General features: G+C 39.8%; 3 protein-coding genes across 52 annotated transcripts in view; all 3 read right to left on the reverse strand.

Moving 5' to 3' along the window:
* The window catches only part of LOC103409694 (uncharacterized), a 54,533-nt gene extending 52,146 nt beyond the window's left edge, over positions 1–2,387 (reverse strand). For 35 of the 50 annotated variants that reach the window (XR_011582363.1, XR_011582361.1, XR_011582359.1 and 32 more), the window contains exons 1-3: positions 1,427–2,387; positions 952–1,023; positions 404–499 (exon numbers count right to left, since the gene is read on the reverse strand). Coding sequence is in view for 44 of the 50 variants with exons in the window: in XM_070824083.1 (XP_070680184.1) it covers positions 404–499; positions 952–1,023; positions 1,427–1,918 (660 nt within the window). In the remaining 6 variants the exon portion in view is untranslated. The remainder of the gene's footprint in view (positions 1–403; positions 500–951; positions 1,024–1,426) is intronic. The other 15 variants (XM_070824057.1, XM_070824060.1, XM_070824087.1 and 12 more) reach the window with 3 other exon arrangements.
* A 693-nt stretch (positions 2,388–3,080) lies between these two features.
* On the reverse strand, positions 3,081–7,592 carry LOC103400182 (zinc finger CCCH domain-containing protein 67). The gene is made up of 6 exons (XM_029103923.2): positions 6,789–7,592; positions 6,437–6,496; positions 4,803–4,922; positions 4,366–4,641; positions 3,716–3,985; positions 3,081–3,504 (listed from the first exon to the last, which is right to left on the reverse strand). Exons 1-6 carry the CDS (start codon positions 7,494–7,496, stop codon positions 3,292–3,294), a joined length of 1,647 nt encoding a protein of 548 aa, XP_028959756.2. The 5' UTR covers positions 7,497–7,592; the 3' UTR covers positions 3,081–3,291.
* A 2,042-nt stretch (positions 7,593–9,634) lies between these two features.
* LOC103437627 (lysine-specific demethylase REF6) lies at positions 9,635–16,889 on the reverse strand. The gene is made up of 7 exons (XM_008376113.4): positions 15,704–16,889; positions 15,047–15,125; positions 14,669–14,736; positions 14,410–14,560; positions 13,454–14,136; positions 12,251–12,886; positions 9,635–11,745 (listed from the first exon to the last, which is right to left on the reverse strand). The coding sequence occupies exons 1-7, from the start codon at positions 16,581–16,583 to the stop codon at positions 9,839–9,841; spliced, it is 4,404 nt and encodes a 1,467-aa protein (XP_008374335.3). The 5' UTR covers positions 16,584–16,889; the 3' UTR covers positions 9,635–9,838.
* Between the last annotated feature and the right edge of the window lie 324 nt (positions 16,890–17,213).

Below are 17,213 nucleotides of genomic sequence, written 5' to 3' on the forward strand. Positions count from 1 at the left end.
ATACCCAAAGTCCCCATTTTTTTTGTTAATTCAAAGTCCCCATTTTTCACGCACAAATTTCCGAACAAATATGCATGTGAAAGAAAACATCACCTCTAACAAAGATGATATGTGCCTACATTTCAAGTCAATTCTGCTAACAAAGATCATCATAGCGGCATAATAAACTAACTGACTATAACACATGCATACATGCATTTCTCAGCTGAAACAATGAAAGCTAAGGCTGGGAAAACTCGGAAAGTCTCAATCTTTCAACCATAAACATGCGTATGCAAATGCTAAATACAAAAGGTTAAGATACTACTTGAAACCAAATGTGCTAAGTAAAAACAAACATAATGATGTAAAACATGAAAACCAAGCAATTGTTGTAAAATCATAACTTTGAATAGATAATAACCTTGTTTTCAGTCTGGTCTTGCTTTTCTGCCAACCCTTCCCTCGGCTTTGCCTTGTCGTTAGACACCTCCAACACAAAGTCGCCAACAATTATTTCCTGCTATCATACAAGGCCGGATGCATTAATGTTTCAAACACTAAATGCAGGCCCAAAGTCCCAATTTTTTTTGTTAATCCAAGGTCCTGATGTTTCATGTACAAATTTCACCACAAAGATGCATGTGAAAGAAAAACTTCATCTCTAACAATTATGAGAAATGCCTCTATTTTCAAGTCAACGGCAGCATAATAAACTAACCAATTAATACATACTTTACACTATAACATATGCATGCATGCATTTCTCAGCTGAAACAATGAGAGCTGGGGCCTAGAAAACATGAAATGTCTGTCTTTCAACCATAAACACACATGCAAATGCTATGTACAAAAAGTTAAGATACTACTTGAAACCAAATATGCAAAGCAAAACAAACTTAATGATGTAAAACATGAAAACCAAGCACTTGCTGTAAAAACCAGAACTTCGGAATTCAGATAGATAATAACCTTGCTTTCGGTCTGGTCTTGCTTCTCTGCCAACTCTTCCCCCTGCATTGCCTTGTCCTTGGACACCTTCATCTAATAAATATTAGATAGTTCAAAACACAAAGAAACACAAAGTGCCAACAACACAAATACTTAATGCAATCATACAAGGCCATTAATGTCTCAAGCACTAAATGCAGGCCCAAAGTCCTGATTTTTCACGTACAAATTTCACTACAAAGAAGCATGTGAAAGAAAATCCTCATCTTTAACAAATATGATATGTGTCTCCATTTCGAGTCAATCCCGCTGACAAACATCATCGTCACGGCATAATAAACTAACCGATTAACACATTATTTATACTATAACACATGCATACATGCATTTCTCAGCTGAAACAATGAGAGGTGAGGCCGGAAAACACGAAAAGCCTAAATCTTTCAACCCTAAACATACATATGCAATTGCTAAATGCGAAAGACGAGTGAAATACCAGCTTGTTTTTCCTTCTCCGAGAGCGTTTACTTGTGCTACTCTCCTCAACAACCTCCTTCACCACCTCACCACCGTTCCCATTCCCTCCTCCCCCGCTGCCGCTTTCGCTCTTTTCGCTCTCTCTCTCCTTCTTAGTTTCCTCTTGAGTCTCTCTCTCCTTCCCCTCTTTGTCCTCCTTTTCCTTCAAACTCAATTCCCGACTCTTCCGAATCTCATCGAGGAAGGCAGGGTCGGGATTCCTAATCCATTCGATCACGGCGGGATCGAGTGTCCGAATCAATTCAAGGATTTCAGGATCGAGATCCGACGGTGCAGGAGACGGAATAGACGGTGGATGACCACTTTGATCATCGACGCGGTTGTTGTTAATGGGATTTAGGGGAACGGCGACGCCTTCAAGGAATTCCGATTGCAGTCCGGATCGATAGTACCTATAGATTTCGACCAACTCTGTAAATGACACCGGTTGCAGAACACCCGTTGGCAACATTGGTAGATTTTGTGCTGGCGGGGACGGCGGCTGAAACTGGGTTGCTGGGTTTGCTGTGAACTTGCAACTAGCAACTAGCAGCTAGCAGCTACATTATCATTACGGATTAAATTGAGTTTTAGTTGGTTGATTAATTGTAGAAACTGGGTTTTGACTGGTTAAATCAAAGTCGTCTGCTTTTTCTAGCAGAGGCATGTTTGTATTGCTTAATTCCAAAGCTGCTTTTGGAACAGTGCATACTCATGTACTTAGATGCACTAGCTACAGTGCCTCTACCAGAACACCTCTTCCTTCGTTGCAACGGAAACATAAACCTATAAAGCATTAAGCTACTTTAAAACTTAAAACTTGATGTTTCAAAATCTTAACTGAATCATAAATCGATAAAGCTTTGAGCTATTTAATAACTCTCAAAATATTTCAATTTTAACTGAATACACCGCTTACTCTCTTATTTTGATTATCTTATGTTTTTAATTTGGGCCAAAGGTTTACTTATATGGAAGAGCATCCTTTCCTGAGCTCAGGATGAGGATCATTCTGACCACGAAATTCGGATAGTTCAAATTTAATCCAACGGCTCCAAACAGGAGGACCCTCTAAAAATTATAATAATTGCAACCATTGGATTAAATTTGAACGGTCCTGATTTCGTGGTCATGAGGAGCCCCATCTTGAGGTCAAGAGAGGATCCTCTTCCTACTTATATGACCTTGTATACTAACTCATATGATATGAGTTCACCATCAACTTCATACATTCCCTCCCGGTGCCGTGACCTACAAACATGTTATTTGTAATATGGGTGTCTTTTTCAATGGTGTTTGATATGCAAGTTTAATCAACGTTTAGGTTTTTATTTTGAGTCAAGGGTTAATTTATATTACCTCAGTTGACTTATACGTTGACTTATATGACCTGAGTTTACCGTCACCTTCACAGGTCCCCTCCGGTGCCATGACCTACAAACATGTTATTTTGTAATATGGGTTCGTCTTTTTCATTGGTGTTTTATGTGCAGGTTTAATCAATGTTACATGCAACAGACAACGCAAACGCCGCAACAAGTTCGATACACAACAGAAGCTGCCGGCAGAAATTTATGGAGTGAGATCAACAACCAAGCCACTTGAAGATGCTCGGGGAATAGGCAACGACGACGAAATTGAAAGGATATTCCCTGACTAAACTTGTATTTTCCGGTAAAGTGACATGGATAAGAAATCATTTACACGTTTCATTCACAACTAAAAAGTTTGTGTCATCGCGTGAAAGGGTTTGATACATTTCTAAGATTAAATTTACCAAAAGAGAGATTGCACATGTCCTCGGTGATGCAAACCCTGTGCTCTAGGCAAGCATTCATGCATAACTTATTGCACAGGCTGCGGCTGACTTGTACCATCAGTTCCACTTCTGCTCCCAGCTATTCCCGCCCCATTAGTAGTCGCCCAGTCACCATAAGGAAGTTGATGATCAGGACCAGATGTAGTTGAAGATGATATATGTGACGAGTGGTCAAATTTACAAGCTGGCCCAAATTTGCAAATGCCGTAGCGACTGTAATGTGTGCAAATGTTCTGATCCTGGATTTTGAAACAAATTTTGTGTGATCAATGACATGCAATCATGTAATATGTAATCAAACAGAGGCTCTCATCATCGAGGGGAGGGGAGACAACAATTAGTCAATAATCTTTATGATTCAGGAACAAAGTGAAAAGAAAAAAACCCTTTCTAAGGTCATATTCCGAAATCAGGAACTCATTACCAAACACGGTCAAAAGAAGAGCTTACTGGTCTCAACGGCAGGCCTTTGTCACTGAGTGTGAATAGGGGGGCTACGGCAGTCTGAGTTTTTGGATGGTGATATTTGCAATTAGATTTAAACTTGCAATCTCCTGTTCTTAAGAAATAACTGCAATCAGGTTGGCCAGGTCTTTCTGGGAACTCTTCAACTTGATTCTGGAGTGGATATTGTTTGTAGACGTTGGTTTCAGTCACTGAGTTGTTCATCATATACGGTGGACATGCAGGCATGCTGCTTTCTGGTATATATGCTGGAGCCTAAAGGTGCAAACAGAAAAACAATTGGCATGACAATTAATATTAGGGATATCAGAAACTAATATGGATGCCAATTAACAAGCTTCGTACGCAGGAATATCAACTAAACAAATTACTACAACTATTGCAGACAGCAAATTGTCAAACTATTTGGAACTTTAAGTCCTGGTTATAGGATAAATTCATAGCATCTGTGCATGAGCAAATTATTAGATTTATGAGCCAAAAATGAATAAAAAGCATGGCCGAAAAGTATAAGAAAGTTTAACATCCAAAAAGATATTGATCACTTATCCCTCATAAACTGTAAACTAGTATACCAAAGTGATCACAGTTATTCAAACACGAGACTATAAAAAGGGAGTGTTAAGTAAAAGTACCCGACAACCATTCCATTCTGAATTTTGAGAAGAAACCCCTTGAGGTGGTGGAATCATCATTGGTGTGTAAACTGGAGCCTCATTCAATGGCCGTGGTGCAGACCACGGTGCCACTGTTAATTGTGATGCAACTTGTAACGATGCAGGACCATCTTTGCCAACTCCAGATGGGGGATCAGATCCTCCTATAGCTGTAGGATCAGGGTGGTTAAACCTGCAGTTTGATGCATACTTGCAGGAGCCAGTTCGCATATAGTAGGGACACTCTCTCTCACCCTGTAATAAGTAAACATAAATATTCACAGAAACTGACCGAGACATGATAATAGCTCTAAAAAACCAAAAAATAATAAAAATTTAAGCCAAGATAAAGTCTTAAAAATGGTGATTACATATTAATTTCTCAAAACTTAGCAATTTAGATATAAAGTGTATACCGGTCGAATTGGCAGGCCCAAAAAGTTAAGCTCAAGAACTGGAGCTACAGAAGGTTTCACTTTGCTGTGGCTGTATCTGCAATCTTTCCCATACTTGCATCCCCCTGACCTCAAGTAATACTGCAACAAGCTCAAGTGTTATACCATCATGAAACTGTTACCAGTCCACCGCCATACACATTGCAGATATTTGAATATAAGGCACAAAGGGAAGAAACTGTTACTGACATCTGAAAGCAAATTTGTAATTACTTTATAAAAGGAATAAGAGAATGTCGTGAAAAAGCATACAATTTGATGAAAACCCATCCGGTGGAGATTTTCTAGGTAGTTACCAACTTGCTATAATTTGATCAAGACAGATGACTTGCCTCCCCATACGATATAGGCAAATAAAGTTCAAGATTTCAGGATTCTGTACTAGCTACAAGATAGAAGATTTTAGCTTTTTTATTCGGTTATGCATGCCAACCTAATATTTTAGACAAACGGACTCAGAAAAATACCAATCATAACAATGACCACTAGGATAACAAATACATGAACTAAAACATAATATACTTGTTGGGTTTTACGGCTCAAAATTAGGATAAAGGTCGTACACAGTGCACAAGGCTCCCGCTTTACGCAGGGTCTGGGAGAGGTGAATGTCGGCCAGCCTTACCCCCATTTATGGAGAGGCTGCTCCCAAGTCTCGAACCCGAGACCTACCGCTCATGGGCGAAGGCACTTGCCATCGCACCAAGTGCGACCTCTAAAAGGTCGTACCCAGTGCACAAGGCTCCCGCTTTACGCAGGGTCTGGGAGAGATGAATGTCGGCTAGCCTTACCCCCATTTAGGATAAAGGTCGTACCTAGTGCACAAGGCTCCCGCTTTACGCAGGGTCTGGGAGAGGTGAATGTCGGCTAGCCTTACCCCCATTTATGGAGAGCCTACTCCTAAGTCTCGAACCCGAGACCTACCGCTCATGGGCGAAGACACTTACCCCCATTTAGGATGATGCAAAAAAATTAAGTTTGTGTTACCTATTTGGTTTTGGTGCCCTATTTGGGTTTGGATTTTGACTTATTAGTTGGTTTCCTTGGTGAAGAGATTTTGTTAATTATCTATTTGATTAGGATTTGTATTTACTTCCTATTAGTATTCTTATTGTAACCTAAATCCTATGCACTATAAATAGGACCTTAGGGTTAGTGTATTTTGTGTGGCTCATTCGTGTGGTAATTTAGTAAGAGTCAATTTGTGAGTTTGTGAGTTAGAGAGCAATTTGGGAGAATCTTCTCTGTCAGTTTTGGGGTTCTCTACTCGTTTGGTTTAGGATTTGTAATTTGTGGGATTTTAGTTGTGAGAGTTTAAATACTCTTTTGTAATCTCTGTTTGTTTAGTGAAATTTTTCGCCGTGCTTCGCACGTGGACATAGGCTTTACACCGAACCACGTAAATCTCTTGCATTAGTTTGAGATTGTTTGTTTTAGTTTTCACCTACGACATTGATATTGGTACTTTGTTAGAATTTGCTTCCATTTGCGCATATAAGTACAACAATACTGATTTGTGACATTTTGATCAAATAATTTCAGTAAAAACCATAATTTCAAATATAAAAATTTCCGAGAATCACAACAATAATAACCTTGCATTCCGTCTGGCTTGGATTCTCTGCCGACTCATCCTTTACCCTTTCCCTAGGCACCTTCAATATGAACAAATCAAAAGACCAGTAAACCGAAAGTGAGAACCAATAGCAGAAATGTTCTAATCATACAGTCTAAGCCACTCAGAGTTCGCCATCACCATTCTTTAACGCAAAATCTCATTGAAAATGTATGTAAACGAAAAGAACACCATTTTCAGCTACATCTCTACAAATGTAAACACATAAATGGCTTTGCTGCAGAATTTCAGCTGAAACTAACAGAGGCTGGGCAAATATAAACAAAAAAATCCAATCTTTCAACCGAATAATCGAAAGAAAAGAGGAATACCTGGTTGGTTTTCCTACTAACAGGGTGATTAAACTTGCAATTGGATCCAAACTTGCAAGACCCGGTCTTTAGATAATACGAACAGTCTTCAGCTTCCGGCCTCACCGGGTACTGATACCTTCTGTTACTTTCCTGAGTTTCCTCCGCCTTCTTCTCCTCCACCTCACCTCCATCCTCCTCCCACCCCTGATTTCCTCCCCATCCTTCTCCTCCGCCTCCTCCGTCGCTCTGATAACTCTGCTCACTCTGCCTCTCATTTTCCTCTCCATTTAAAATCTCAACCTCTCTCTCACCGGAACTCTTCTCTTCTTCTTCCTCTCCCTCTCCGCCCTCCTCCTCCTCCTTCAAATCCAGCTTCTGCAACTCACCAGCTCCGTCCTCCTCCTCCTTCAAATCCACCTTCTGCAACTCACCAACTCCGTCCTCCTCCTCCTTCAAATCCACATTCTGCAACTCACCAACTCCGTCCTCCTCCACCTTCTCTGTCGAATCCAGCTCCTGCAACTCATCAGGTTCTCCATCCCCCTCGTCCACCGGCTCTTTCAAATCCAGTTTATGAAGCTCGTCGAGGACCGCATGATCTAGATCAGACGGTGTGGGATCGGGATCCGGGGAGGAAGGCAGAGACCCCTGGTCGGAATGAGCGTGATTGGTGCTGGGGGTTTCGGGATTTGGGGGAACAACAGAGGTTGCTTCAGAGAGTGCCATTCTCCCTCCACATTTCAAAACCCTAACTTTTTCAGATATGAAAATGAACTGACTATCTTTGACCGAGAGGGAGAGAAAAATGGACTTGGTATTTGGTGCGTAAAAAACGCTTTTTGAGGATTTTTTTTTCTTTCTTTTTTTTAATAAGTTTTTAATGTGCATACGGAATAATTGACGTTATCTGGTGTATAATTTTACGTATTATAATAGTAACAAATAATATAGTTGATTCTTTTTTAGAGTTACTAGACTCACTTCATTGTCTTATTTTTTCACTCACGTTATATTCTCACCACCTTAAAATGTTATTTCCCCACCAACTATTATTCCCAAAATAACCTTTAATATATACATACATATGAAATTATAAAATTGTCTCTTAAAAAATATAACAAATAATATGTAAATGAAAACCATTAAGGTCTGCAAATTCAAATGGAAACGACAAAGGTATCCAAATTCAAAAGAATTCGACAACGACAAATTTAAATGACATACACACAAATTATTCTTCTACCTTTTTAATTGGAAACATAATCTTCTACCTCTTCCGTAGAAACGTCATCTTCCACATGTTCAATAAAAAAGTCATCTTCTAAGTTCATTGATATTTTTTTACTTTCTCTGAATGAAAGGAGATGAAAATACGAGTTAGGGTTTAAAATAGACAAATTGTCTCCCATGCCCAACTTTTTTTATTTTTTTTTTAAATTAAGCAAAACAAGATAATTAATGTCCTTATCAGTCTTTTTGTAAATGTACAAATTTATAATTAAAAAATTCATTAAAAGGTGAGCGGAAATATAAGACATTGGAATAGGAATAACATCACTCTTCTTTTTATTTGAGAGAAGTTTACATGATATGGGCATATATTGGTATTGTGGCTTCTTCTGCCAATGTACAAAGATGTGAGTAAGTTTTTTTTACTTAGTATTGTATAATCGGCACGGTTGTCAAAGTGTCAATATACACCATCCATATAAATTAGCACAATATGACAGGTTGGTGTATATTTGATATCTTATTTGTGTTATGTGATTTGATCCATAATTTTAAATATTTGGCGTACAAAGCACATGATTAAAAAACGAAAAACAGATAGTTTTCACTCGTAGAAAATGTCTTGTTATGCAAATAAAGAAAATAATATACATATTATAATATAAATAAAATAGAAAATTCTACACCAAAATTTAATAACAACACTGAACCATATATTTCTCTTATGTTGATAATATATGTAACTGTATTCTGAATACACCGACAAAATTTTCAATAAAAACGCTTTTTGGTTGGTTGGTGGGAACACCCAAATGCAATGAATGGTATCTATTGTTTAAGGAGTGTGAGTGTACAATATTTTAAATAAGACGTATTTTTTTCCTTTTTTTTTTTTTAAATTTTTGGCTTTTTGTTCATATGCTGGCCGAGCCGACATGTCGTTTATCAGGGGATTAGACTGCTATCCTTCTCACTGTAAACGTCTCGTTATCAATAGATGATTCAATATCACACGTCGCATGAGATGAGATTCTTCATTTGACATGAGATGAAATGAAATGATCTGTTTTGGTTTGTCCTACACAGACAGTTTATGAAAAGATTTTTTTCCACCGGCCAACCGCAATCATGTGCTGGTGGTCGATTGATATTCGTTTATGTATTGTAGAAATCGCACTTACATCTAGATCAACTGTCAATTAATCGTGTAAACGAGTACGACTGAACAAAATTGTTGACCGTAAATGCACTGTCGAGCCCACTTAGATCTACAGTTAGTAATAAATACTCATCTACGACTGAAATAAAGGAAACAAAGCAGCTGAACTACTACTACAGAGTAGCACGCGTGTTCCATCCACGAACCATGGATCGGTCTAACAAGGAATCATGAAACATGCCATGATTTATATCTAGTAGTCGAACAACGTAACATGGAATTGCACCAGGAGTCTAACAACATAACATGTCATGTTAGATTATTCGGAAACATATGCGGGCATTAACATACTGAACATGTTATTCATGGGCAGTAACCGCAAAGAGGCAAGTCTAACAAGATCCAAATGAATGAGATTAGCATTTGAAAATTCAACTAAAACAGGATTAGCATGTGACCCTCTTCAGAGAAGATGTGCTTAATCTCCAAGCGTCTTTGTTGAAGCAAATGGATGGACCAAATGAAGGCCCAAGGGAAATCAGAATCAATGGTTACTCTGAATTACAATTACACTGGAAACCCTAGCCCTATCCTTCTCTCCTACCAACCCTAATTTGTCAATAGAAACAACAGATTCATTAGTCAAGTTACATCATTACATCTGTTTTCCATCATCAAGTCACTTCTTACTCTTCTTCGCTGAATGCCCGGTCTTGCGCTTATGACGGCTGAAATCTGACACAAATCGGAAGGTCTGTGCACACCCTGGTTCAGCGCATACATAGGGACGAGCACCTGTGTGAACCCTAATGTGCTCGGTGCGAGACCATGCCCACTTGAATGTCATCTTGCAGCCCTTCCAAGGACACCGAAGGGGGCGATCATCTGTGTGAACTCGGCGATGTTGCACCAGATACTTGTGCGAGAAGAATTTCTTTCCGCACCCCTTGACTGGACATATGTTTCTTTTGTGGAGGGAAAGCTCATGCCTCGAGGCAAAACTCATGGTACACCCCTCAAGATCACACACGAATTCTCCATCCTCTTCCCTCTTTGTTTCATTTCGGCCAGCCTGAGTCTTCCCTGCTGAAGCATTCTTTGCCTTTTTCCTAGCAGTTTGTTGCTGCTCTTTTGATTTGGTTCCAGGGACTTTTGAGGGCTTAGGAGCTCTTTTTCTAAGGCGCGTGCTAGGCCCACCTTCTGTCTCATCTTCAGCATATAAATCAAAGCTGTTCTGCTCAGACTGATTATTCTGCTCAGATTGATTATTTCGGAGCCTAGGTGTCTGCTTCTTCATTTGCTGAGGGGTTTGTTGATTTCTCAGAGTGCGAGTACCTTGTTTCACAAGAGGAGCAGTTCCTTGTTTCACTTGGCGAGAGGTTTCTTGTCTCATTTTCCCACGGGTCTCTGGTTTGGTTTGCTTGTTTCGAAGATTTCTCTTATGCTGATGAGAAGTATCTTCCGGTGTTTCGTCCAGAGAGGTATCTTCTCTCTCCATGAATCTGGCTCTGGCCTGCTTGCTTCTAGAAATGCTCCTTCGTTGCTGATGAGAACTAAACCCGCGAACATCCTCCGAAATCAAATTTTCTCTCCCAGTGCATTTAGTTGTCTTGCTTCTAAGGACCCTCCGCGGCTGATGAGAACTACCCTCAAACGAATCATCTGAAACCACATCTGTTTCTACTGGCTTGAATTGCTTACTTTTAGCAGTCCTCCTATGCTGCTGATGAGAATCAATTCCCACAGAATCATCTGAAACATCACTTCTCTCAATATACTCAACTTGCTCGCTGTGAAGAATCCTCCCATTTTGCTGATGAGAATCATCCTCTTGCATTGAATCATCTGAAAATGCATCATGTGTCTCAATACCCTTGGCTTTCTTGGTTCGACCTCTCTCAATATGTTTGGCTTGCTTGCTCTTAGGAAGCCTCCTTTGCTGCTGATGAGAGTTGTCATCTAATGAATAATCTGAAACTGCATCCTCTTTCTCAAAACATTTTGCTTTCTTGGCTGTCCGAGTATCTGCAGTCATTTTCCTCTTCCTAGCATACTTCTTAACTGTCTTCTCAGTTCTGCGTGTGATTTCTGATTTTACCTCATCATCCTCTTCTGGCATTGCCCAAGCACGGAAGGGCCGCTCTTCTTCATCTTCTGCTACTTCTACTTCTTCCTCAGGATCCCTTTTTACTAGAAAAGAATGAACTTGGTTTGACATCCATACTTTACCACACCATTTCCCTGCCACTACCTTTTTTGGCTTGCCACCTCTCCTCCCATAGACATCAATTCTTGTTGGCGAACTAGCAGGAGAGCTCCGGCCAAATGCTTTGTATATAACAGAATTGTATGGCATCTGCTTACTATAAAGATGAGAGCGGCTAAGGCTGGCACTGTAGAAGAGATTGATCCCCAACTTTACAGCCCAGTCCCCATTCCCAGCAATGGCATCCTCGCTATCCAGAGCTAACTTAATCCTCGTCTCATCTTCCTTGGTGGCATTCATGAATGCCATATCATTCCAGAGATAACTTATTCCCAGCTCTTCTGCCATTGATTTGGCTTCATCCTCTATCCTTGGGTAGTCTGCAAATGTTTTATTGATAATCAGACAGATGATTAGAGGACAAATACTTCCCCATAGCCATAGCCATAAAAATGGTTGGCTACTTAAAAGTTTGAAATGTTCCAGACAAGTAAATAAAACAAGCCAGCCGAAGAACTTCTTGGTGTAAACAAGACTGTAAATAGCACGTATCTAAGTTTCCTTTCCATGGCAGTTCTATTTTTTCGTAAAACAAATTCCACCAAGCAAAGGAAATGGTATGGATTCATAGTGGCCGACATATGAATATGAAGTCAGTATCATCTTAACACATCAGTGATACAGTACTTAACAAAACATTTTCATTAGTGCTGATAAACTGATAACGGTATAAACTAGAAAAGTAACTCTACCCATCTCGTATATATTCGTGTTCAACGATATTTACTAAACAGGTCAAAGTGCACAGAACCGAGTTGAACAGTAAATAAAAGAAATATGCGAAGAAAACTATTATTATACAAATTTTCTAGGGCAACAGCGCACCTGGATGACAAAGGAGTAAAATATGGACACCTCCAATTGAACGAAGCTGCTGCTGAACCTCTACAGCATGCTCAAGGCAGAAGACATGCATTCTAGAAGAGTCTTCATCGCATCCTGGATGACATGACGTGTTTGTTTTCTGTATTGGTACGATAGCCTTACCAAAACCTGTTGCTGTGGAAGCATAATTATTAGTTCTGAAATCAGCAGAGCTGTCAATGTCTTGATGGCCGGTATCCTTGAAATTTGCTATTTTACGTCCATCTGTAGCATAGTGATCAAAATTTTGGAGACGAAGTTCATTCTCACAATCAGATCCTGGTGACGAGGGACTGTGAACCCCACTTGTACCCCCAGAAGGAAGACTAGCACTTTGGTCTCTATATCTACTTTCCAAAGAACAGTTTGTCACCTTTGGTTCATCAGAACAGACAGGAGCATCTGTTTCAACCTGATCTTCCTCCAAGTCAGATGAATTTCCATAATTCAAAGCTAATAGACCAAGAGCTGAAGTCTCTCTCGGCATTTCAGTATTTGAAACCACTTCATTTCTTTGATCAACCACCTGGATTTGATAATTACCAGAGTGAACAGGCACATCATATAAACCATTAGGGGCATTGTTTTCCTCCAATCCTGTTTTTGACAAATAAACAAATTAACATTCAACACATAGAATTCTATTAAAAGGCAAAGTAGAACCATTATATACAGAAAGACATCTCCAGAGGAGACAGAATAATATGCAGGTCAAGTGTATACAGAAACTTGAACAACACTGATTGTACTCAGATATAGATACAACATAACAAATATGGCTGCCTTAGTGTAATTCAACTTCAAATATGGCTGCCTTAGTGTAATTCAACTTAAGAGTATAATAGTTGGTGCATCTTTCGAAGAGTCATGGGGGAAAGGATAAATAAGGGGTGCCTAGTTGTGTACAGTAACAAATGTAAGTTGGGCATTTCATCCTGGAGATTGCATAAACCATTGGAAAAGCCAGGCTTTACTCTTAACTGTGAATCGACACTAATTTTCAACTAACAGAAATTTATTGAAAACTACAACTTACGGATGAGCTTGCCTTAGTTCACATGGAACAGTAGGTACAATAAAAATGATTCCTTAAGTGAATTGTGCCCTACTTTCAGGTCATATTTTAGACGATCAAAAAAAGAAGAATATCCAAATAGAACCAACCTGTGCAAGGAGCATCATTTGAAGTAACTGGATCTCCAGTAACAACCGAGAACGCCTTACTACCCAATCCAGATCCAACAACCCAATCATTGAAAAAGCTACAATCTGCTGACATAAGATATCTGGCTGCTTCTTCTGTTGGTTGAATAATAGCAACACAAGCAAAGCTCAAAATTCCACATGTAACACAAGAAAACAGTCTCTGATCTGACAACCCCTCCCCTTCGACATGACTTTCTCTTTCACAGCTCAAGTTCGACCTCTTTAAATTCAGGCCGCAGACATTATTACATCCACTTAAAGAGGGAAGACTATTACTTTCACTTAGAGATGCAAGTTTTCCTCTCACGGAATAGAAACCTTTAACCTGCTGCCCGTCTATCATGAGACCATCAGAAACTGAACCTGAGGATTTCATTTCTTCCTTCAGATTGTATGAGCCCTGGGAAAAGCCAGGGTTTACTCTTGATTGTGAACCAACACGTAATTTTGAACAAACAGAAAGGTCTGAAGAACTTTGGGGTAGAAGGACAATTGGTGACCCTTTTCCAAGAACATGAAGCAGGTCATTATTCTGAATGACATCCTGTACAAATAGCTCTTTAACTACTATGTCTCCTTCACCCTTTCTCTTATCTTTCAGTCGAGAACTCCGTGGTTCAGAACTTATGCGCGCAGGCATTCTGCAAGGAGAGCATTACATAATTGAGGGATCTATACACTTAACCACCCGGTTTATCTTTTGAATCTACAACACATCTAAGTTCATTTAATAAATTATAAAAACTTTGTGGCATGTTTTTCAACCAATTTATATTCTTAAACGTGCTTTTTCCTGAAATATTGAAATCCCTATTTTCAAACTCAATAAATTGGTCAACTAATGTGTGTGTGTGTGTCTGACTATATAATTATGTAATTAGGCAGAAGGGATGTCATAAAGGTCACGGACAAACCTTGAACACAATGCTAAAGCAAGATCATAAAGTAACTGAAAATGAGACACCATTGGAGGATAATTGATTGAAGCTCGTCGAATAGCAGCATCTTTTGCAACCCTCAACCACTCAGGAGTTGCAATGTTAGCTGCCTCCGCAAAATTAAATCCTACGTAAAATTTCAAACAAATGATACAGTTATCTTCATTTATATAAAAACAAAGACAAGAACAATGATTACTTAATTCTAATAAATTAAAGACCACTGCTCTCTCACCATGACTGAATCCAGTGTGATACGCTCTTGGGAAAGTCACAACAAACTCCCCAGCATTTTGCACAAGCCTGATTAAAACAAATTAAGGGTGTAAGAGATACATGGAAGCATTGACACCACAACAACGAGGTACTCTAGGAATGCTACAGGCGACTTCTACGAAGAACAACTTGGCAATTTGCATATATAACTTTCCAGGGAAGAAAAAAATCCTATTCTTATCAAACAGCAAAGGTAAATATGAGTTGGCATAAATCAAACAGGTTCACGTTGCTGATTCTTTCAAAAATTAAATCAAAGCATAACCGATAGCATCACTGGCATTAAAGGCAACAAGAGGACATTCAGAAGTAGACAAAACAATGATGAAGGAGTTACCTGCAGCATGGAATTCCTGAACTGACAAATACTTCAGGCGACATCACAGTAGTCTTCTCGCCAAGGGTTGAAAAGGTAACTGATGGAAGACATATTCTAATAAGGGTTAGTCGCTCAAAGCGTATCCAAAATCAATCCAAGTCTACAATGACAAGTCACGGCATTACATTGCAATTCTTAGTGTACAAAGAAAATGAAGTAAGAAACAAACACTGCATATTTGTAAAAAGGAATGCAAAACGAGGGCAGCATTGACTCTCAAAACTATGCATCAAATTTCAAAAGAAATACTCAAAATCAACCACTCTTAGTTTTCTAGCAATCCTTAATTAATATCCTGATACTGTACTCGCAAGTCAAAAGGTCAGTTCAGACATAACAGACCACCAACCCTAACTAAGAATGCACTCTCGTCGGCGTAAAAGTCATCCATTTTAACAAGTAATACTTCCCACTCTTTACTTCCTAACAAAGGCAACTTAAATGAACAACATCCCATAAATTCAGCACCATTTCATAACAACATCAAACAAACAGTGTAATGAAAGTTTCAGAAAAAAGTTCAAACAAAGAAAACACAATTAGAAACAGAGGATCAGCCAGTTTCACAGTCCACTGTTTCAGTCCTGTAAATATTCAACATTGCCCTGAACTCACCAAGAGGATTGATCTCTCCTGCATAGCCCTGTACCCTAACAACCTCCTCGAATGCAACCGCAGCGTCCCTCGGCACACCATACCACGTCTTCCCTGCTCCCATATGCAGATAATTCAAGCTGTGCAAGTCATGGTCCTCCACATGCCAAGCAAACCAGCTGAACAACATAGCTATATACACCATCGGCGAAGTAACCCCCGGAATCTCCTCCTTCATAAACCTCAATAACGACCCTTTTGACCTCGACACCCCCCTCATATTCCAAGCAGTATCACCAAGAGTCACATTGTCCCCTGCATCTTTACTAGTACTACTACTTTTCCTCGCACTCACTGGCACAAAAGCTGAACCGGGCATGTCGTTCGCATACTCCACCGAAAAGGGTTTATCCACAGTCGCCTTCCAGTAAAGGGTTTCAATTTCCAGCGGCGAAAGCCCTCCCTTCTTGCTACATTTTCTCAAGTAACTCTTCTCAAAGCTCTTAGCTTTCGCTTCAAATTCCTGGAAAGTGTAGTGCTCGCCGCTCTGCCACACGGGTCGGTGCACGGGCCGTGGCCTCCGAGGGCAGAACCCGATCTGCTGCTGCCGGGTAGTGAATGTGGGCTGGGATTTCTGGCCCGAAGAACCCAAAACCCCCGCCCGAGCAGCCAGAGACCGGTTCAAGTTTCCAATTGTGGTCTTCTTTGAGGAAGGCGGCACCGGCGGCACGATTTTGCAGATTCCGTACTGTGAAGCCTCCTTCTCGATTTTGAAAATGTAGGCAATCGGATCTTGGAACTCCGCCCAAGTGGGGTGGTACTCGGGAGCTACGGGTAGGGTTTTGAGCCATTGAAACACTTCCGGGTTCGCCTCTGCAACCAACCCAGAAGAAGCCGCCATTGAAACAAGCAACCAAGCAATCCGTGTGAATTTCTGAGATTTGGGTTTGATTCAAAACCCCATTTCGGGTAGGGAATTGGGAAGCGGAAGGAAAAGGAGTTCAGATTCTTCGGTGCTTCATTTGGTTTTTTTTCTTGGTATTTTCCTCTGTTTTTCTATATTATTCAACAGAGGAGAGAAATGAGAAGAAAAAATAGTGAAAATTTGGGGCAGGGGAAGAGGCAACTGAGGCTGTGAGTAGTGTGTGAGGGAGACATGTGAGTGGTGTTGTATTCTGGGTTTGTACCCACTCTCCCAAATGACATTGTTTCTCAATCTTTTTACACTTGTACCAATTTTTTTAAATTTTCTGTTTGGTTTTTAGTTTGAGAATTGGTCTCTTGGAGTAAAAATAACAATTTTCTTTAGTTTTTGGTAATTTCCAGGATGACCTTTGTGAATTTTTTGTTTGGATAATTTGAAAAGAAAATAGAATCGTTTTTTTGCATTTTCATTTCATTCTTACCATATCATGGTTGGTTGGATTGGATGTGACGACCCGTTCCTAATTTTCTATGTAACTTCTTCCCGAGCGTGTAAATTGACATTTATGCCCAGGTTGGCAAAGTGACGTGGACGTGTTTATGCAGC

Source organism: Malus domestica, chromosome 06 (genome assembly GCF_042453785.1).
Source record: "Malus domestica chromosome 06, GDT2T_hap1".
In the NCBI taxonomy this organism is placed as follows: domain Eukaryota; kingdom Viridiplantae; phylum Streptophyta; class Magnoliopsida; order Rosales; family Rosaceae; genus Malus; species Malus domestica.

Coding starts and splice junctions, on each gene's coding strand:
- LOC103400182 (XM_029103923.2), bottom strand. CDS start 7,496: ATGGCACTCTCTGAAGCAACCTCTGTTGTTCCCCCAAATCCCGAAACC. Junction 6,497..6,788: donor TTAGTAGGAAAACCAACCAG/GTATTCCTCTTT, acceptor TTCATATTGAAG/GTGCCTAGGGAAAGGGTAAA. Junction 4,923..6,436: donor CAAGCCAGACGGAATGCAAG/GTTATTATTGTT, acceptor AGCTTGTTGCAG/TATTACTTGAGGTCAGGGGG.
- LOC103437627 (XM_008376113.4), bottom strand. CDS start 16,583: ATGGCGGCTTCTTCTGGGTTGGTTGCAGAGGCGAACCCGGAAGTGTTT. Junction 15,126..15,703: donor AGGAGAGATCAATCCTCTTG/GTGAGTTCAGGG, acceptor GTCTTCCATCAG/TTACCTTTTCAACCCTTGGC. Junction 14,737..15,046: donor TCAGGAATTCCATGCTGCAG/GTAACTCCTTCA, acceptor TGTTTTAATCAG/GCTTGTGCAAAATGCTGGGG.